Source organism: Pteropus alecto, unplaced genomic scaffold (assembly GCF_000325575.1).
Source record: "Pteropus alecto unplaced genomic scaffold, ASM32557v1 scaffold76, whole genome shotgun sequence".
Classification (NCBI taxonomy): domain Eukaryota; kingdom Metazoa; phylum Chordata; class Mammalia; order Chiroptera; family Pteropodidae; genus Pteropus; species Pteropus alecto.
In genome coordinates this window covers 7,809,079-7,831,422 of record NW_006443138.1, presented here as the reverse complement: position 1 = coordinate 7,831,422, position 22,344 = coordinate 7,809,079, and the positions used below count along the sequence as shown (strand labels likewise).

The 22,344-nt window shown below is 40.0% G+C and overlaps 1 protein-coding gene across 2 annotated transcripts in view; it reads left to right on the top strand.

The window, feature by feature from the left end:
- Positions 1-15,345, top strand: part of PTPRB (protein tyrosine phosphatase, receptor type B) — a 102,860-nt gene extending 87,515 nt beyond the window's left edge. For both annotated transcript variants that reach the window (XM_015598429.2, XM_006923737.3), the window contains 11 exons: positions 157-240; positions 347-364; positions 484-565; positions 1,173-1,263; positions 1,944-2,020; positions 3,738-3,872; positions 4,881-5,003; positions 5,153-5,316; positions 6,897-7,032; positions 13,256-13,376; positions 15,017-15,345. In XM_015598429.2, the coding sequence (XP_015453915.1) occupies positions 157-240; positions 347-364; positions 484-565; positions 1,173-1,263; positions 1,944-2,020; positions 3,738-3,872; positions 4,881-5,003; positions 5,153-5,316; positions 6,897-7,032; positions 13,256-13,376; positions 15,017-15,039 (1,054 nt within the window). In that variant the 3' untranslated portion in view covers positions 15,040-15,345. The remainder of the gene's footprint in view (positions 1-156; positions 241-346; positions 365-483; positions 566-1,172; positions 1,264-1,943; positions 2,021-3,737; positions 3,873-4,880; positions 5,004-5,152; positions 5,317-6,896; positions 7,033-13,255; positions 13,377-15,016) is intronic.
- Positions 15,346-22,344: the final 6,999 nt, after the last annotated feature.

The following is a 22,344-nucleotide window of genomic DNA, read 5'->3' as shown; positions in this document are numbered from 1 at the left end:
CTTTCCCTCCCTCAAAGAGACGTTGGCTGAGTGTAAATCTACATGAATACTGAAAATTCCATATTTGCACAAACATGCACAGCCTTACCATAAATAGAAAAATTTGTTGAAGACAAGTTTCATAATCAGAATATAATCCTCTTCCTTACGTTGCAGCCATGGTCGAGAAAGGCCCTCTGCCCACCTGAGCATCCGCCGGGACCGACCGTTATCTGTCCACTTGAACCTGGGGCAGAAAGGGTGAGCACCACATCTTTCTTCACACAATTTATTGAAAGATGAGTTGATTGTATTATGCGAGGTTTGTTAACAAGGTCTTTATTTTTCTTTTGGCTTCCCTGCATAGTAACCGGAAAACTTCTTGGTAAGAGAGAAAACTCATTAATTACTATATTACCTGCTTTTGAAATACAGCTTCAACTGGTAACGGCATTTTTTCTCTTCAGTAATTTTCTTTCCTTTTGTGTTATGTTTTAACTCTAGCCCGATAAAAGTAAATCAGTTTGAAGGGCACTTTATGAAGCTGCAGGCCGACTCCAACTACCTCCTATCTAAGGAGTACGAGGTACGACTCAGATGCAATGATGCTTTAGCACTCTAGTCCTTAGCAGAATTTCTCTCCCAACTTTTACCGTGGAATCACAAACCGATTGGACTCGGGAGTTGGGATGACACTTAGGATCCCAGCTGAGCACTCTTTTATGCCCAAATCCCTTCTCTGCGTAACATACCACCTAGTCTCACAGGCCAGTTTGATCTCCAGACTAGCATGGCAAAGTGCTACCTGGATCAGATGGTCAGAAAGAATTAACAAATTGTAAATACAAAACTAATGCTCTCAGTTACTTAATCCGGCCATTTGCTTGACTAGGAGACAATGTGGTTTAGTGAAAAGTGCCCAGGCTTCGGATTTGATTCCCAGCTTGGCCACTCATGTGACCTGGGGCAAGTTAGTTATCCCTCTGAGCTTTATCTATAAAATGGAGATGAAAATGCCTCCCGTGGGGCTGTTGTGAGAATCAGAGCTAATGCACATTGAATACTAGGCATTCCGTAAACAGTAAGTAGTACATATCCTAGTATATATTCTCATATTAATATCCCAAGAATTGTATGATTTGCCTTATCCTGTTTCACATTCTCCACTTGCAAAATTCTTTTTGACCTAATAGGACTTAAAAGACGTGGGTCGAAACCAATCGTGTGACATTGCACTCCTGCCGGAGAATAGAGGGAAAAATCGATACAACAATATACTGCCTTGTGAGTTTTGTGTTGAAATTCGTAACATTGTCTTCCTCTAGTCATTTTTTCTCTTTTCCAGGAATAAAATGGGGCTAAAGAAATATGATATAGCTGGATTTGGAAGATCTGAGGCTCTAAATGCTTTTAAAAAGGAATGACTTGTATGTTATTGCACTTCTCTCCACATGGGCAACGACCAGCTTAAATTCGAGTTCTCAGAGGACTCTTATGCTGTTGACGTTTCACCATGAGTCCTCAAAGCAGTAACAGAGATAACAGCAAAGGCAAACCTAGTCTCCAGTTAGCAATTATTATATGTATTTTTATTATTCTTACCCTATTATGTGAAGCAATGGAAGGTAGTTTTTCTGGGTTGTATTCATTCTTGCAGTGAGAGAGAGCTGGTCCCTCCTTGGGCAAATGTTGTAGTGTTACAAAGGAAAGCACAGAGGGGACTTTAAAGGGTGTTTGGTTGTTTGTTTGTGTGTGTGTGTGTGTTTATGAACCACCTGTGCAACCTGGGGCCAGTTAGCTATCCCGTCTGAGCCTCATCTGCAAAATGGAGATGAGAATACTCCCCTTACGGGGCTCTCGTGAGGATCGGAGCTAATGTACATCAAATAATAAGCATTCCATAAACTATAGAGAAATCACCTCAAACCTCAGTGACAAATCTGTCTCGATAAACTTCCTTCCAGATGATGCCGCTCGAGTGAAGCTGTCCAATGTAGATGATGACCCGTGCTCCGACTACATCAACGCCAGCTACATCCCTGTAAGTGAACCACTAGGCCGCAGAGCCCAGATGAAGCTCTGATAGGTGGAAACACTGGCGATACTTCTCCTCCTACACTCCATCAGCGTTCCTAGGTCTGGAAACATATAGGTCTTAGAAGACCATGTCCGACTGGCATAAAATATGGGGTGCCCTATTTGATAACTGCTAAGGCCCATTTTTCAGAATGGCTGTAGTCACAAGAGACTTTAATGGGCTCAGGATGCATTTTCACAGGTCATTTTTTCTCTGCAGCCCTTAGCCAAATTTAATGCTCTCTCAAGAATCTGGACTTCTCCTGATAAGACTGCCTAGGTAGGGAAGCTAATTCAAAATTATTTGGATTTTTGAAAACCACACACACAATTCAAAGGGTGTGTCAAACTTTTGGGCTCTGATTCTGGCTAGCATCTTGCCAACTTCGTACAGCACACTACGATGGAAAAGCTTTAGGGTCAGACAGATCCAAGTTTCAATCCCATCTCTGCCCCTTGCTGACTCTGTGACCTTGGGCAAGTTATATCACCTCTTTGGGCCTCCATTTTCTTTTTCAAACAATGAGGATAAATAATATTTATCTCAAATAATCATCCTCACTCAATAAACATTTGATAAGTGCTAGCAATAAGTCAAATACTGAGCTATGTACAGGATAAGGTAAGATAGATAAGGTAAGTGCTCAGCAGAGTTGAGGCATCAGGAAAATGAGAAACTGATGTGTGAGAAACAGGCTAGAGCAGTGCTTCCAGCATTAACAAACATCCACGTCATCTGTGAGTCATGTTAAAATGCAGATTCTGATAAAGCAGGACTGGGCTGGGACCAGGGATTCTGCATTTCTAACAAGCTCTTAGGTGAGCCGTGCTGCCAGTCTGAGGACTGCTCTCTGAGTAGCAAGAAGCTAGAGATTGCCACAGTAGCTTCTGGGAGGAGAGCATCACTCAGCAGAGAGAAAGATAAAGGAAAGCTCAGCAGAGCAGGCAACACGCTGAGACTTGAGGATAAATAAGGAATAGCCAGATGAGAGTCAGTGTTTGGGTGGGTGGGGCGTGGGAGTGGCAGAGGTGACATAATGTAGAAGCCCTGAGGAGAGGCAAAGAGAAAAAGAGCTTTGACTAGGATCTGCAAGGAATTCTGTGTTGCTAGAGTACAGAACGAGTAGATGAAAATATCTTAGCTCATAGAGTTGTGGTTAACATTAAATGAGATCTGTGAAAATCCTGACCCACAGCATGTTATATGGTGAGTGCTCAATAAACAGTGGTTTCTCTTTAAGTTCCCCTTGCATGACACCTCTTACCAACATTCTAATGTCAGTTATCCAAAATGACGAAAATCTTCTAAGTTAAATAGGAAAAGAGACCGATCAAAGTCAGTCCCTCAGACAGTCTACACACACTCACGCACGTACACACACACGCACATACACATACACACAAGTGCAAGTGAAATGTCGTCTAGATTATCGCCTGAGTCCTCCATTGCCTTTTAGAATAGACCCGGCCTAATAAAAGGGAATTGGGCTCTTAACAATAGTTCCCTGTACTGACCTTTGTCCTTCCTCCTCCCAAGCCTTGACACTAGTGTTAGTATCTTTTTCTAAAGGCAGGGGCTTGGCAAAGACCTACTTATCACCTAATCTGCAGTGCTAATCCTTTGTTTATAGTTTTGAAGAGGCCCATTGTTTCTGACTCTCCATATTGTAAATTCATCGCAGGGGAACAACTTCAGAAGAGAATACATTGCTACTCAGGGACCTCTTCCTGGCACTAAGGATGACTTCTGGAAAATGGCGTGGGAACAGAATGTTCACAACATTGTCATGGTGACCCAGTGTGTCGAGAAGGGCCGAGTGAGTAAACAGCCTTCCTCACTTCCAAACTTTCTTTCCTACACGTGAAAGGAATTCTTCCCCATCATCACAAGTTAAACCCACAAAAGCCAAGTAGGGAGCATGTGAGAGTATGGTTAGTGAATTAAGCCACTCAGTTAGAAAAGGCTCTAATCGATGATGCCCAGTTTGGATTCTGGGTCTGAAGTTTCAGTCAAAGGTGTTTCCATTTGAGGACTGGGATCATCAGAAGTGCCCATGACACAGAAAGATTAACTGGCACTTGTCACCTCCATCCTTCAGTGTATGATGAAAGGAAATGCCTTGCTGGAGTCGCTGGCTCTGCCCCTACTTTTACAAAAGAAGGAGGAGTGAGCTTTGGACTGTGTCTGAAGACACAAAGTAAAATACTTAACAGGACAAATTAAGCAAACCTCTCGTAATGCACTTATAATCCTCTACTTTATATTGTTACTTTGAGGATTAAAAGAGAGATTACATGCAAAGTGCCCAGTTCCTCTGGTCAATAAATAAGTGTTCATAATCCTCTTTCTCTTGTCTTTCTATATGTAAATGTGAGCTTAGCTAAATGTTCTGACTTTTCAAAGATCATTTGGCGCAGGGCACTGGGTCTATGAAAATATAAACAAAACAGGGCCTCCCTCTGCCCAGCTAGATCTTTCTTCAGAAAGAACCGTTGTAAGATGTGTTTTATCTGCTGGTGGAACTGAAATGCTAAAGAAATCAATAACAACAAAAAAACCCTCAACCATGGAACATTGTACCTGAAAGGTAAATGAATCCAGAGGTTGGGGGTTTGCTCCTTGCCCGGTCAGTGTCCCTCCTTCACTAGCAGCAGCAGCCCAGCTTCAGCACTGGCTGTGAGCCAGTTAATGCGAAGCAGATGGGCAGTTGCTTCAGCAGCTGATCCTCGATTCCAACTCAGGAAGACATTTCAAGGAGAGAAAGTCCAGGCTCATAGGAGAGTCGCACTTCTGGACTCACTTGTTTCCGTCTGTCTTCCTCTAGGTAAAATGTGACCATTACTGGCCAGCGGACCAGGATTCCCTCTACTACGGGGACCTCATCCTGCAGATGCTCTCGGAGTCCGTGCTGCCCGAATGGACCATCCGGGAGTTTAAGATATGCAGCGTATGTTAGTTTGTTTGACTTTGTTTAATAACCTAGCTTGGGAAGATGAAAGACATCCGTTTTTGCTGGATCCTCTCCTGTCACACAGTTATCCAATTTGAAGGTTCGTCCTGGGTCAGTTCTTCTTCTTATCTTCTGTGCTCTTCCAGGAGGAACAGCTCGACACACACAGACTCATCCGCCAATTTCACTATACGGTGTGGCCAGACCATGGAGTCCCGGAGACCACCCAGTCCCTGATCCAGTTTGTGAGAACCGTCAGGGACTACATCAACAGAACACCCGGTGCCGGGCCCACGGTGGTGCACTGCAGGTACTCGGAGACTGGGAGCCAATAAAATGGCAGCCAGGAGTCTGAAAAAATGGCAGAAGCAAGGGGAACCTGGTGGGTGGATTCATCTGGAATAACCGGCTTGCCTAGGCCCAGAGAATGTCGTTATTCTCTCTTCCGCCTTCTCCCCAACCTCACTCCTTTTTACTGACTTCTTTACACTTTCTTCACATCCCACATCTCTCTCATCCTCATTCTTTATCCTTCTCTCTCCCTTTTGCTCTTTTTCCTACTGTACAAAATGCAAAGTCCTTATGTGACTTCCAGGCCCTTCATAATTGGGCCCCATCTTACCTCCAGTCCAAGTTCCCAGAAAATCCCCTCCCACTCTAGCTAGAGGCAGAATACATGCTTATTCTTGCCTCTTGCTATTCTTACTCCTTGGAATAGCCTTATCTCTCTCCTGTACCTATATAAACCCTAACTATCCTTCAAAATCCCTGCTTTACACCTCCCTCCGGGTCAAGTCACGTTCGTCACCTATAGCACCCAATTTTGCTCTTAAATTTCTATTTTCTCTTGATCTCTCTTTGCCTCAGACTGTGTGTCTATAAAATCAACCTAACAAGCAATCCATCTCTCTCTCACTCTCTGGGGAGCCTCGTGTTTAGCTAATTAGTGTTTGCAGCAACACTTTGATAGCCCTAAATGAATGGCACCGATAAATAAGGAGCAGGGAATTGCTACAGTAAGAGAAATGTCAAATGCACTCATTTTCTCCCAATCAGCCCAGCACCCTAGGAGCCTTGCTTTTATATGTCATTGGAACCTTGATGCTTTTAATAGAAATGTGAGGCACTCAAGAGCTTCCTGCTTTCTGAAGAATGGCTGGCATTTTCACCCAGGACCACTGGCAGACTGTTCTTCTTTGTCTTACAAATATGCGCATCGAAAATCCCCAGGCTGTACAGTTACATTGGGGAGCAATTTGGCAATCCCTAGTGAAGTGGAAGGTGTTCACACCCTATGTATGATACAGCAGTTCTACTTCTATATATCAACCCTAGAGAAATGCCCCCGTGTGCACAATGATGTTCACTGCAACACAATTTTTAACAGAGAAAAACTAAAAATCATCTCACTGCCTATCAGTAAGGAATGGATTAGCAGTGAATGGATTAGTGGTGGTTTATGAACTCTATAGAGTAATTAGAAGAACTTGGACCTACTTGTAATAACATGGATAAATCTCAAAACATAATATCAAGTAGAAAAGTTGGCAGAAGGATACGCGAAATGTGTTACCATTTTAATAAATTTTTTAGACAAAAATAAATATATTGTTTTTTACATAGATGTAAGAAAAGTATAAAAACATGCATGGAAATGATATAAACCAAGGGCAGAGCAGTACTTACCCCTGGTGGGATGAGGGAGGTAGAGGAAAGAGGTGGAAGCTGGGGCTCTAAGCCATATTTCATTGACAGTGCCCGTGGAGAAAAAGTATTCCTATATTCTCCCATAACTTGGAAGAGAAAAGAAAGATTGTGCTGAGTCTCTGGATGTAGACTTTAAAGACCAAGTTAATAAAAAGGTTCAGCTTCCTTCGATATCTCTTCTAGTGCCGGCGTGGGTAGGACAGGAACCTTTATCGCTTTGGACCGAATTCTCCAGCAATTAGACTCCAAAGACTCTGTGGACATCTATGGAGCAGTACACGACCTAAGACTTCACAGGGTTCACATGGTCAAGACTGAGGTAAGGGTCACAGGCTGAAGGACACAGACTACTCTCTCTGGCTCTCCCTGACACCACAAAATGCCCAGAGCTTTAATCTGACAAGGAAAATAACCATGTCTCATTAGGAAGAGAAAGAGCTCTGAATATCCATGTTTTCTAGGACTTATTGCTTTCAAACAAATCTCAGTGATAAGAGTGTGTATCTTTATCTTTACTGAGCCGATTGCCCATCTTCCGTGAGTGGGTAGGAAGAAAGATAGATTCTTTTTTGATCGATGCATTATACATGGGAGAAAGCCGGGCCAGGCCATCTTGAAGATCATTTTCGGTTAGGCTGGTGGGTGAGCACAAGAACTTCAATTAGTGAAGAGGAAACAGATTCCAATCTCTTCTCTCCTTCAGCCCATCCCTGCTGCACGCCCAGCTCGGGCGACACTGAAGAAGTGTATGTTGTTGGTGAAAGATAAATGCTTTCATTTGTACAGTCCTTTGGCATTTGCAGAGCATTTTTGAATATGTTAAATTTTCACAAGAATCAGATAAGAGAGGTATTATTTTCCATTTCCAGGCTAGAAAACTGAGGTTCAGAGGCTAAAGGACTTTGCACAGCTGTGAAGTGGCCAAGCTGGGACTTGAATCTACTCTAGAGAACCCTAAGTCCTAAGCACCAAGTCCACTGCCCACAGCCTCAGGGTCAGGCTTGTGTCCCCATACAGCCCAAGCATGTCACTCCCTTATGTACTTGCCTTTCAAGGCCCAAGTTCTCTTACCCTTGTGTTTCCCACATAACTGCAGAGTCCTCTATTAAAAAAAAGAATTCCCATGGTCAGAAAGGTGGAAGGTTCTACATGCTTCTATCTCCCTCTATGGTCACAGTACATGTGCCAACTGTGCAGGTAGCTGCGCCCCACAAAACAGGGGTGTCCTGCAGCAAAGCTCCCCCTAAGCTTTGTTAAACCTACTCTTCCCAAAACCACGTTGACTCCTGAATTCTTTTTTGGGGCAGCACATATTAATACCTTGCAGAACTCATATTCTGTAACACATTTGGGAAAACACTGGCATCATTGTCTCCTGCAGGAGGTACCCCACCAGGGATCCTCTGCCACCACCATTGTCTTGGGCTGGGAGTACTTTCATTATAACAATTATTACACCATATTTTGATTTTATTATGGAATTTTTTTAAATATGGAACAGAGGAAGATAGTATTGTGGATTTCATTTACCTAAACTCCAGCTCCTGCAATTATCAGTATTCTGTGTTCTTTTTTCATTTACGTCCCACATATCCTATTCCCCCACCCCTTGACCTCACTGGAATATTTTAAAGAAAATCCTACTTATCGCATTATTTCATCTTTAAAAGCCATGTGTGTGTGTGTGCATTATATAGATAAGGACTCTTTTTAAAACCATGACCCCAGTATCATCATATCTAACAATTTTAACTATAATCCCTTAACATTATCTAATATCCAGTCAGTGTTTAAATATATTTATCTCAAAAATTACTTTTTCTACTTGGTTTGCATTAGAATCCAAACAAAGTCCACACATTGCATGTGGTCAAAGTCTCTTTTAAATCTCTTTTAATCTATAATCACCCTCCCTCTAATTTGTTTTCCATGCCATATATTTGTTAAAGAAACCGGCTCATTTGTTCCATAGACGTTCCCACATTCTGGATATGGCTGACTGCTTTTTCACAGTGGTAATGTATTCCTCTATTCTCTGTAGTTTTTGTCAACCGCCATGAGGCTCGATTAAATTCAGGTCTCTTTTTACCACCGCAGTGCTTCACAGGTGGTGCCGAATATTTCTTGCTGAGGTACTTCCTGTCTGTGTCTGTCTCAGTGCTGATGAAATCGACAGTGACCATCCACTAACATGTTCCCCATCAGCCTTTCATTTAACAGCTTGGGCAACCATTGATGACCACTGCCTAGCCCTGTTATTTTATTAAGGGTTACAGAATTATATCACACTGTATCATAATTGTCATCCTTCAGCTTTCTCTACAAAACTCGGAGTTCCTAGAGGGTAGGAACATGTTTTCCTTCTTTCTATCTTCAATATTTTGTCAATCGAATGAACAAATACTCTACATTTACGTTGCTAAAAAGTCGGCATCAATGTTTCATTATTAGTTTATTGTCACTTCCACAGACTCAAATCATACTTAATTTGTTATTTTAGGAAAAGGAGGTTACCACATTTGAAGTAGCCTGAGGGATGTGTGTAAGTGTGTGCGTGTTTTCAGGCTCCCTAGTTCTTGTCAAAGGCTTCTTGGGCCATGTGTCACTTCCACACACCTGCCCAGAATTCTGGAGACACATTTCGGTGATGAGCACTCCCTATTGTAAATATCACTGGGCGACTTCCAGAGCAGCGGTAACACGATGTGCCAAAGTTCTCCCTCCTTTTCTGTGGACATAACTCCTTCTTCTCTCAACCTCTCCTCCTCCTCCTGCCTCTCTGAAGATTGTGTGGCTCTTGTTCCTCAGGTTGCCTTTTCACTGTTCGATTCCCCAAGGTTCTATCCTCAAGGCACTGTTCTTCTTTCACTCCACCTTTATTCTTTGCAATGTCCCCACTCCCATGGCTTCGAGAACCAAGCACGCGTCCATGTTTCCCACATCTCATTCTCCTTCCCCAGCATCCACCTAAGTACCTGCCTGCGAGACAGTTCCACCTGGAAGCCTTACATTCATCTCAAACTCAAAAATCTCATTATCTGTCTTTCAAAAAACAAACAACAAAAATGACAACAACAAGAGCACTCCTGCTCTTGCTTTTTCCAGTTTCAGGTGACAGGGTCTCCATCCACCTTGCCATTCATCTGATTGCCTGAGCTAAGGGTCTGACTTCTTTTCCTGCAGTTCCCACATTCGAGCAGCCACTGAGTCCTGTCAGTTCTACCTGACATCTTTCTCCCGCCCCACAAGGGCTGCCCTTGACAGCCCTTTCTCAACTCTCCTCGGGGCCTAGTGCGCTAGCCTCCTGGTGGGTTCCCTGTCTCCAGCTTCTGTCCTAACAGCCTTCATTACCACCGTCACCAACAAAGTTCTCTAGCTAGCTATCACTTATAGAATAAAGTTCAAACTGTCATCCTCGTGTACAAGCCGCAGCTTGCTTTTCCAGTTTCATGTTATAATACCACCCACCCGCATCGTTTTAGGGCCTGACAAAATTAAGGAAAGTTTCTCTCCTTGAGCCAGAATCAACTTTGATTCTTCCGTTCATGATGAAGTAAACATTGCGGATAGATAGAAATTTTCTCTCGACTTTTTTTTTTCTTCTAGCAAATGAAATCCCTAACAATATCCAGATATTATCTGTCTCGCTTTAAGACTCTGCTGAAGTTGGGCTGCTACAGTCTCAGGAGCCCTGGCCCCAGAACTGACAGGGCTCACCTGGGCCTGGCAGAGAGTGGAGGGGGCTGTGAAGCACAGCTGCACCCCGTGGGTGACTTCCAGCAAAGGAGGAAGGACATTCTGACCCCTGGTATTACTTTTCTGGGTCCTTGTAATAGACGGCCTCAACTTTGTTCTACCTTATTTGGGATACTGTGAGATGGAGGTCTTCACGAGTTTTGATAAATATACCAAAGAGCAAGGATTTCTAAACAAAGAAACATGAGAAAGGGGATTTACAAGTGTGTCCCTACTTCTTCGAGCCTGACTTGGGGCAGGCTAACTCTGAGAGAGACACTCAGATGGAGCAAAGAACAATAGGTGAAAGTCACAGTCTGTCATCTGCTTCCCACGAGAAGGAAATGGTAGGATGTTGTGGGACAAAGGAACTCAGTGCTCATTTGGGAGGTTGTCCTGGGGGTTTCTCATGACCCATAAACCCTACATTTTAGCTACACTAGGCTACTCAAGTTTCCAGAATATATGTGCACTTTCACGCTATTTACATCATTTGAATGTTCTACTTCTTTGCTCAAATTTTTACAAGTGTCACCTTTTCTCTCTAGCTCGATATTTGCCTCCCCCGAAGTGAACCTGATGGCTTCTTCTTCTGTATGAAGCTTTATACACGATTCTGTCTTATGTTTATCACCTTATAGATATTTGTTCACACGTCTGTCCCTCTGCTAAACTCTGCACTCATGGACAATTAAAAGGACTTAAGTTTAATTCTACAAATATTACCTACTATTGCAACTATTAGCAAAATTGAATGGAACTGAGGCTTCACCAGTTAGCTAGACAGAGAAAAAAAATGATCTTTTATGATCTGAAGTTTATATATTAGACTCTGAGTACTTCTCATGAATTAAGTGGGAAGCACATTAACAAGCTGAAGGTTTTAGTAGTAATCGTTTTCAAAGGGACATTCTATTGGGAAATAAAGAATTTATATTTAAGACAAGGCAAAGTAATGGATACTAACTAGTTTCAAAGCCCATGGTGGATCATTGTTGAAGAATATATTAACAAGGCATAGAATAGAGGTACAAAAGCTCATTCACAGCTGAACGCTAAGGTCCCAAAGTAATTTAACATCCCGGTAGAACTGAAAGTATGAATTATGCCTTGGATGGGAGGAGGCAGGGATGTGTCTGTCTATAACATGGTAGATTGTTTTCAAGATAGCAAAAAAAGAGACTGACTGTGCTAGCAACCGTTTCAGGATAGTACCCTCCTCGAATTTTCAAGATCAAGGTGTCATAAAGCTCTCATAACAAGTGAGCAGGGCTTTTGAGAAGAAAGGCAGTGAATAGTAATTAATTTTAATGCAGGCCTCATTTATGATTGTTCTCTTTCTTCGAATTGTCCTAATCTAATGATTATACCAGACCTACATTATAAAGTCCCATGAGTAGATGACCAAGCTAGCCAATCAGGGTCAATGCCTAGTGCCCATAACAATCAATACTTGTTCACTTTTAAAGATCATTTGGGAGGGAAGAGTTTATAGTCAGACTCACTTTGTATCTCAAAGCTTTAAAATATTCTACCATGTTGATCATCTTAAACATAGGGTCCATCTAGTTGACAGCAACACAAAGTCTTATACCTTTTAATGGTCAGACGATGTTAGCCTTAGAAGAGACCTTGGCCTCTTGTTTGATAGATGGGGAAACTGAGATCCTGCAAAGCCTTATGATTCAACCAAGGCTAGATGGAGGCAGACTAAGAGCCCAGCATCCTCACATAGTGTCATGCTCTTCTCTTGACCTCCTCTCTCCCTGGGCTCTGAGCAGTTGCTGTATCATTAAGGGAGCCTAAGGCCAAGTGCTAAGTTCGCAGAGACATTTGTTCCCTTATTAGAGAGTTCAGTTGGTAGAGATGAAGGAGCTCACTGCACAAGGTTAGCTTTCTGTGGCTGAGCTTCTGTTGTCTATGGAGGTCTTTGAGATGTCTTCATGGTCATTAAAACACTGACTCTTCTGTATTTGTTTCTATGTTGAAAGTAGCTAGTTCCCAGATAATCGACAGGTGGGTCTGTCCTTACTATGTAACTCCTGCAGTTCTCTGCACTTAGCCAACACCTTTGAGATTCCTCCCTGAGCCAGACTTGAGTGCTGAGAGAACCAAGATGGATGAGACACTTAACTAGCCCTCAAAGAACTGATAGTCCGGTGGGATCTATTGTATACATTTCCTTTTTCTCATTATATTCTCAAAAGAAAGGGAACAAAACAGTGAAGTACACAGCGAAATGGTTTTCTCATTCAATAATTCAATGAAATTAGGATTCATCTAAGAAAACTAGTATAGTGAAAAGAACATGAAGCTTGAGGTCACACACCCAGGACCAAGTCCTAGGATCCCATTTCTTAGCTGTGTGACCTTGGAGAAGTCACTTAACTTCTCTGAGTCTCCATTCATATGGATGATTGTATCTACTTCATGAGTTTGTAACAGTAATCAAATGAAGTAATTTATGTAAAATGCATAGCACAGTTATTCATTCATCTACTTAATAAATATTTGTGGGGGACCTACTATGTGCCAGACATAGTTGTAGGCCTTCATAGAACATGCTCTCTAAATATTCATGCACATAAGAAAGAATGAATAAACACCACCTTTCTGCCTGTTACCATTACTATCTTCTCAGTGGTTATAGAAAGCAGTCACTCCTCTGTGTACTAGAGACTACTATTGAAGTGATGATCAAGACATTTGCTAACCATACCGAATGCCATGTTGATGTTTCGTGAGAATCCCTCACCTTTCTTACACTTGAGGATATGCCTTCTGATGTGTTTTCTGCTTTTTCATAGTGCCAGTATGTATACCTACATCAATGCGTAAGAGATGTCCTCAGAGCAAGGAAGCTACGGAGTGAACAAGAAAACCCCTTATTTCCAATCTATGAAAATGTGAATCCAGAGTATCACAGAGGTAGGAGCTTACTTAACTAACTTATAAGTTCGTTTATCGATCTGGAAATCATTAAAAACCTAAAGTTCTTCCAAAATGTACCACCCATTTCTTCCTCTACCCAAAGGCTTGAGGGAAAGGCCCTCACTGAGTCGCAACAGGGAAGAGAGGAGCAGTGGGGAGGGGACTCCCACAGTTGAGCACTGATTTCACGTGCTCGCTCTTCCTACCTGGCCTGGGACGTCTCTGTTAAGGACTCTGCTTAACACTTCTTTTCTAAACGCCAAGGCTAAACTCTGCTATGGAAGATGCTTTGAATTGCAACTAATTCAAATTTTAAAATCCCTTTGGAGAAGTACTTGGCCATATTTATCAAGGTCCTTAATATGTTCTTATCTTGTCACCCAGTATTATACTACCACTCTAAATACTGTAAAAGCTTTTTGCATGAAGCTTTTTATAGTTAAAAGTTTGAGTGAAAAAAAGACCTGAATGTTAACAGTGGAGAACTAAGTACACCATGGTGCATTTACTGAACAGAATACAATGCAGTCATTAAAAATAATATTTTTGAGGATATTATAATTACATGGATATTCTTATAAACACGTAAGAAAAGCAGAATGTAAAACAAACAAAAACAATACTTGGAATTTATATCGTATTAGATATTTATGACCACCTAACAAATTACCTTAAGTCTTAGCAGCTTCACTCAACATTTATTTATTAGCTCGTAGTTTCTGTAGATCAGGAATTTAGAAGGAGCTTAGCTGAGTATTTCTGGCCCAGGGTCTCTCATGAGGTTGCAGTCAAGACATTGGCCAGGTCTACCGTCATGTGAAGGCTCGACTGGGGCTGCAAGATTTACTTCGAGATGGCTCACATAGCTGCTGATAGAGGTTTCAGTTCTTTGCCACATGGACTGATATCTATAGGTCAGACCATTTTTTTTTTTTTTCAAACATTATTTCAGCGCTATTTTATCTCCATTTCTAAATGATCTTTTATTTAGTTCTCTGCACTCTCTTTACCCGCACACCTAGCCAGTATATTAAATAGTTAATAAACTATAAAGCACAAATACATGAGAGAGCTGCTATTTAAAGGAGTCCTTTATAAATCAGATAATCCTTTTATATTGTAAATAATTACCCCTTAATTTATCTGTATAATAAATTAAGGTTTTTGCATGTCAGGTTCTTTAAGAAGCTCCAGGAAGGAGGGAGCTCCTAGGATCTTGGAGGTTCCTTTGCCTTGTTTTGACTTTTTAGAGTCTTTTTTAAGAGTAATCCTGGGTGCTCCTGAAGGAAGCTAACTATGGTATGGTTAGCTTCAGGCATCTGAAAGTTAGGATTCAGATCCTAGCTCTGGAACTAACTACATTAATAAGCTGTGGAACCCTGAGTGGGTCATTCTGCTTCTCTGGGCCTATAGGCTCATCTGTAAAACCAGAGGGGATGGACTAGAATCATTGGTCTTTTTCAGTTCTAGATGGTTCTGAATGAAATGACCAGGCCTCCACAGGGACGACCTTATCCTAAACTATATTGAGGTTTAATCATCTCTGCTGGCGTTTCCTACTTGTAATTTTCATAAACAGAACAAACAACTAAGACACACTCTGCTATAGTCTCTAATGACAGTGTCCTTCCTTTCAGATGCGGGCTATTCAAGGCATTGAGAATGTACCCGAACATCTCCTGGATAAAAGCTATTCACTGTGTGATTTATTTTTTAAAAAACTCGCTTCATGCCCTATAGTGGTGCCAGCTATTTCTATTGATACTATGTATAATTTATTAATCTGGAGAATTTTAAAGAATTTATGTAATTTAAAGGTAACAGATATTATTGTATATAGTTGTATTTTGTAGTTTCTTCTGTAAATATGTATTTTTCATAATGTTTAATATTAAGCTTTATATAAGACTATTTTTCCACACTAAAGTGTTCATGGGTTGTTATACATAAACTAATTCAACCTGTAGGAATGCATAAATGTGTATGGAGGTGGTTGCAGAGGCAATCCCTTGGTCCATGGTTTTTACCAGTTTTCATATTTGCTAGACAGGATAAAGGGCAGGGCTGGAGAGAGAGCATGTAGTACGGCTGGCTTTGCCACGTTGGTGTCCTGTGATTCTTGGGATCCAAAGATGATTCAGATGCTATTCAGACAAATATATAACATTCAAAAAAAGGCTTTGGGAAGAGGGAAAAGGGATTAAGCAGCATCAAAGCTGAAGGAGGAGGTTGTGCCTAAACTAATTACTCTCTCCCCTTTCTCCTGCCAGAGGTTCAAGCCAAAGTGATTAACTCAGAGGCCATGTAACTTGCAGTGCAAGTCCAGGCTGTAGGGTTGAGGGTTCTGGCAGAGAAGGATCCAAACAGAAGTGAAGTCCTTATATCAAGAAGAATGCACCTGTACCCCCGACATAATCAACATGCAAAGCACCATCTGTAGTGATAGATTATTTCACTATATCATAGTGTGGCATGCAAACACGCATACCCTTACTGTAATGCATGCGTTGGCTGATGTCCACACACTTAATCTTTGTCTAATTTCCAGTGGGCTGCATTCCTGGAAAAGTCTTAAGTTATCCTGGTCATACTTGGTTTTCCCATTAAAAGAAGATTGTGGTGGCAGATTATACTCCTGATCGAAGGGCCTAATATCAACACTTTTTATAGAAATGTCCACAAACAGATATAGTTAATTTAAAAACAAATAACAAAAGCAAAAACTCAGTGGTACTTAGTATAAAATTTTCCAAAAGACATTTAGTAAATCATTGAGGTTAAAATACTAAGTGGTCACCTTAAATTGCATTTGTATAAGGGGTACTACATACTCTACCAAGTTTATCTTCAGTATTTGTGCCTATTTTGACTATAATAAATCTCAGTGACTCAGAAAATGGGCATCGCCCTCATCAAGGTCCAGTTTCAAGGGTCTGCCCAGGAAAAAGTCAAAAGGTATCTGGAATCCTTATAGCTATTTGAGAACGAGCCAGGAATGTTGCCCTTTTCCCACACAAATTTCTCTAGAATAAACTTAAAAATTAGAGATCAAGTTTGTCTATCTCACAATTTCATTTGCAAGAGGACTACATTCCTTTTCAAAGTATATATTTTTGCTTTAAATCATAAATCCCATAAGTAATATAATGGGCATAATTAGCATAGTACTTGAAAATCATTAAATATATCCAAAATATTTATAGTTATGTAAAGCCACATCCAAACCGGAAAAATTTTCAGGGCTATTTGACATTTATAAAAACAGGAAAAACCTTTATAAGAGTGAATGTGAAGAGCAATAGGAAGATTCCAAGTTTCTACAGTTTCATTGTGTTCAACATCCTTGTAATATGATAGTATTAGGCTTTGATTCTGTTTCAGGGAACTAGGTGGATCTTCTAAAAATGAAAAGGAACGTATATGTAAGTGTGGCAGACCTACCAACAGAAAGAAAATAGAGGTCAGAGATTTATGAGGCGTGGTGTCAGTTAGGAATAACCTCTCCTACATTAAAAGGTAAAAGCAAGAGAGAAAAAAGAATTTTTAACTAACGTTAACTAGTGCAAAGCACATACGTGGAAAGATAGATTCATTTTGGCTTTTTATTCATCAGAAACCTTTTAGTAAGTGCCTGCAACCTGCTAGGCAGTATGGTAGAAACTACATGTTTCTACTCACAGAAAGAGAATGCATCACAATAACAAAGTTAGGAGTATTGTTACTATTTTCAATTAAGCTTGAAAGAGAGCCTGAGTGAGGCAACGTGATAAGTGACAGCCGAGCCAGTCCAGGCAGCAGGCTACCTTCCCCAGGCCACCCTGGAGAGAGCTGATGCTACTTCCACAGCAAACCACTGGATCTAGAAGAGAGAGCAATTAATTGCACAAACCAAGAATTGAAGCCATAAAAATCTGCACATCTGTAACAGTAAATATTACTCAAAGAGGCTGGCATATCAGGGGTGGAATCGGAGTTAAGGAAATGGACATGGCAAGGGAAAAACTGTATGTTCTTTTGGTCTAATCCAGGAAATATTTATTCCTACCCTCCACCTATCTAATTTTAAATCTCCTTAGCAACAAGTATTTCACTATCTTCCCTCCCACCGCCACCAGAGACTAAGTACATAATCTAGTTGATCTATTTATTAAATTTAAGAGCGGGAAAAAAGGTTTCCTTGACATTCAGCTCAATTGAATGTGTTTTAATTTAATCCCATCATGCGTTATATTTTGGTAAACACTCCATTTCCTGTCCTGGTGGACATCCTGTCTATGCACCTGTGCAGTACACTTTAATCATCCGTCTTCAAAGTGCTTTTGAGCTATCAAATCCTGGGAGAAGCCCATCTTGCATCTTAATAATTATTTATCCAAGTTCTTTATAATTAACTTCTTTAATATCTACTCATTAAGTCAATTTCATATTATCATTCTGTTATTCTCTGGATAGCAGCCAATTTTTCTTCAGCCCTTGAATCAGATTTATCAAAGACTTGTTGCCCTGTCTGGGCCTGCACGTATTTGTCCCTGAGTAACTTACCATCCCGTAACGATTCTGAGTTCCTCTTTTTCACTACTTGTCCCCTCCTCCCTTTTGAATATGTTTGCTTTCCCAGTCAAACATGATTTTATTTTCTGTTTGTCTTATCTCCTTATACCCATTAGTATTTCATAACCTTTTCAGGCTCTACCTTATAGGAGAAATGATCATGATTTCACTTATAAATATTGAAAATAAAATAAAATAAATACTGAAATGACCACAACACACAGACATTTTGGGGACAGTTTTATTTGGGAGGGTCTTTACTTAATTTTGTTTTTACCTCTTGGAAGAAAACTCAAAACGACATGTGGAAATAATGTGAAGCCACTAAGCAGATGTCCAGCAACACAAAAATAGACCTCACATGTTATACTTCACAGTCTGATTCCCTCGCCTTAGTGCCTCAGAAAACAATTTCTTATATTAAACATTCTTCTTACCTTTTGCAAGAAAATTATCAGCCACATACTAATTTTGCATGCACTTGGCTTTCTGGGTCTTTGAAGTTGGAGTCCTGAAATCATAAAACTGCAAGATGTGTATGACAGCAAATCTGAATAGAATCTGAGTCCCAACCCTGGGGTGCTCCAGAGTTAAGTTCACACACATGAGCCAGACCAGACTTGACTTGGTGAAAAGCAATAGGTAATAAGCAGCTTGTTTGAGACAGTGGTTCAAGGTCTTTCCAGGTTCCATTTCACTGAGGAAATGATCAGCCAAGACCGAGTGGCAATAAGGAATGGTTGATCTTCCCCAGGTGGCTGTTAGCAAGCCCTCAACTCTACCTCATTCCTGAAGAGTCGGAATAGAAAAGGTGGCCCAAATGCCCTAAGTTTGGGAGTATTTTTAACCCAAGATTGCAAATCACATCAAGTATCCAAAGAATGTTTCACACCAAAGGAAAATCTGTAAACAGTGACTGCCAATAGCAAGAGAAATGAAGCAAAGAAGGGGAAATATTTGAAAAGGAAATGGCATCACTTCTGTGTGTCCTTTGAAAATATCATGTTTCTATCAGGACCTATTATCCTTTTGGGGATTCGCTTTGATCACGTTGGCCAGGTGATTTGGCTGACTAAGCAATTAAATTGATTCATTTAGTTTTGTAAATTGACCAGGTATTTGACAATTTGGCTGAGTTTGGAATTCTGAACACAGTACCTTAGATTCTTGTAGTGAATGATGCCTTTGAAAACGTTTGGCCATTTAGGGAAATGCAGGGAGGGTATCATTTGATGCAGCCATGATAATAGCAAAATCTGTGCTGTTCTAAAAATGTTTCTAGCAATGGAAATATTTCTGTCTGGAAGAATACTCTTGACTTGTAGGGAGGCTCCCTAAGAATAAATGCAATAAAATATAAGGCATTTTATTTTTTTAAAGGTTGTCTATATAGATACATTCATAAAATAAGGAAATTGTTGGTAAATTCTCCTAAACTAGAGGTTTATGTAGTGGAAATAAAAGAAGTCTATTAACAGATTTACCAAAGATTATTTTTATATCCTATATGTCAATGTACATGATCTTATATAAGATACCAAAATAAGTTGTTCAAAACTGTGAATAATGTCAGACAAATGTAATGTGTCCTTTCTAGAATATTCACAAGAAAGGTTAGTTATGGCTGTTTTCTGCCTTAAGTAATTTCTTTTAAGAAATACTATTTTCACCCTAAGAGTAAGCTTTCTATTATGCTTGTGATATTGTATTTTAATAGCTGAGTATGTAGATAAGCATCCCAACAAGAAAGGAAACTATGCAAATGTGGCCTTAGGAGTAGGTGGTAGAGTCAGACAGTGTTCCATCTGCAAGCCAGTGGGAGAGTCTGCCGCAGCCTTCATGAGATTTCCTAGTCTCAGCCACACCTGACAACCATCGCATCACTATTCTTACCTGAAGAGCTCTTGATCTCTAGTCTTCCAGCAGGACTCATCAGGCTAACAAATTCTGCAAGGACAAGGACTAAGTCTTTTATCTCTTCTCTCCTCCTACCTTGTAGAAATCGGTGCACGGCTCATAGATATTCCACATACACTTTTTGAGTGGAAATTGCCCCTGGCTCAATTTAGGATGTTATGTAGTCAGTGTCTAATAACACTATCATCCATGGAGGTTCATCTGGCTGTTCTTTGATTTGTGTGGAGCTTAAATAAATAATGTAAATAAATCTAGCAACTGAACTTATTATGTTCTATAATAGAGCACTTTTATGTTTTTAATATCATGTATTCTTTCTCTGCAAATCTGATTATTTAAAATGGCAGTAGATTATTTTATTTTTTCATACTATAAAACCTCCCCCACAATGTTGTGTTTCTAACCAACTCTATTTGAACAAAGAACTTCATTAGTCTTTCTATTTAAATTACGTATTTGCTTAATATATTTCCATGTCTGTAACTGTGGTGAAAAAAATCTATTCAGTATCTTACATACCTTCTCACTAGTATAGGAATAAAACTGTTTGTTGAAGAAAAGTGTCCTGTCTTCTCTTCATCTATTTCTCATTTATCAATTTCTGTCACCCTTCTCCTCAGAAGAAAGGTCAGAACTGACTGCTTTTAAATGAGAAAAATTTTCTAGGCCATTGTCATAAAGAAAATGGTTGTCTTAACCTGTATTCCTATGAGTTCTGAGTTGGTTATGTACGGTATTAAGTACATAGAATAGACTCTCTATTATGTCTCCAATTAAATTTTTGGTTTTAGTTCTTTAGTTCATTAGTAACCAAAATGTCATCTATTACCAACAGCGCTGGTGTGTTCTCAGAGGTGCTGCCCTAGCTGGACCACCATGAGCCTTTCCCTGGCACTTTACAGTTAGTGGGCAGTGTGACATTTGGTAAAGAGCTGCTGTGCCCATTTCCAGAATTATTATTTTGCCCTTTTGCCTTTTCATATTTCAGTTGAAAGATCAACGTCCTTCACAACTTCAGTATTTCATTTTTCTACAACTTACAGAAATCTTTGTTTTTTAAACAATGTGCAATCATAGATTTACCTAATAAATCAAAGCAATTCTTTTAACACAGTTTCTGGATTCAGATAATTAGACCTAAATAATTTGACCTATGAAGCTAGACTGTTTTTTCCAAAGTAGCTGTTTGTTTCGTGGAACTTCCTCTGAAAGAAAAAGACAATATTACAACCTGAAATAATCACTTAGTAATTTTGCTGATACATCCTTCCCAATCGTAAAATGTTAGAGCTGGAAGGACCACCTTAGGGATGAACAATGAAGAAAACCAAAACCCATGTTTAAAAGTGATACAGCAAAATGAGACAGTGCTGGAATTGAACCTGGTCTTCCTATTACTCACCGGAAGGACCTGTCTACATGTGAATATAGACAAATATGAAAGCTGCTCAGAAGCCAGTGGATGCAACAGCCATCTCCAACACTAAGAAAAAAACCTTCCATAGAGCTTTCAACATTTTGTGTGATTATTCTTCTTATTTTTGTATCTCCTAGGTCGGAGACGTCCTTTTGTTAAGCAAATCTCAGACTGTATTTTAGAGTCATACCCTTAGCAAAAGTCACCACAATCTGAAAGCTGAAATATCATTGAATAGAAAAGGAGAGACCATGATTTTCTAACACAATACTGTTATAAAAATTATTAAAGCTAATTAAACCAAAACACTAAAATCCAGAAGAGGTTCCCCAGCTGGATTTTGAAAGAATTGGCAAGGCATTTTCCGATTAAAGGCATTTGATGTTGTCAATAAAAAGAGCATTTATACTAGAAGGGTAAAAATTAATAGGTAAAATTCAAGTTTGGGTAATAGAGAAAGCCATGTAGGGATAGTTTTGTGTAGGAATTAATGAACATTTATCTCCTCACCAAAGGAGGTGACAAAGCCCAAAGGTCATGCTCACTAAAATATCTCTCCAACCCAGTATCTCTTGAGGAAATTTTTACTATTATAGCAGAGAATTGTTGATCTGAGTAGAGCTTGCTTTTTTTAATGGGGTTTATTATAATGGTGCAAGAACCTCTACGTAAATTATCGTAATATAAAATTATTTTGCTCTTGGAGTTCTTGACCCCATAAAGAAACTTTGCAATATTTCAGTCTTTTAAAAAGAGCTGGCAATGAAATATGTTCCTTGTCTCTGCTATCCTGCCACAAGTCTTTAGTGGCCAAGGAATTTCTATGTTTTAGGGCTTGCCAAGGAGCTAAGGCAAAAATATAACGATAACAAAAATCAAAAACAAAAGACTGATGATACAACTATAGAAACAAAGGGCATTAAAAGTAGAAAAGTTCAGAAGCTAGGGGACATTTCTAAATTCAGCCTCAATCAAAATACCATTTTTCTCAAATTTATTTGAGAAATATAAATTAAGATTTTAAGCCGTATTTTATTCCTAAAGAATTTTCCAATGACCTCTGACCCAGTCTTCACCCAA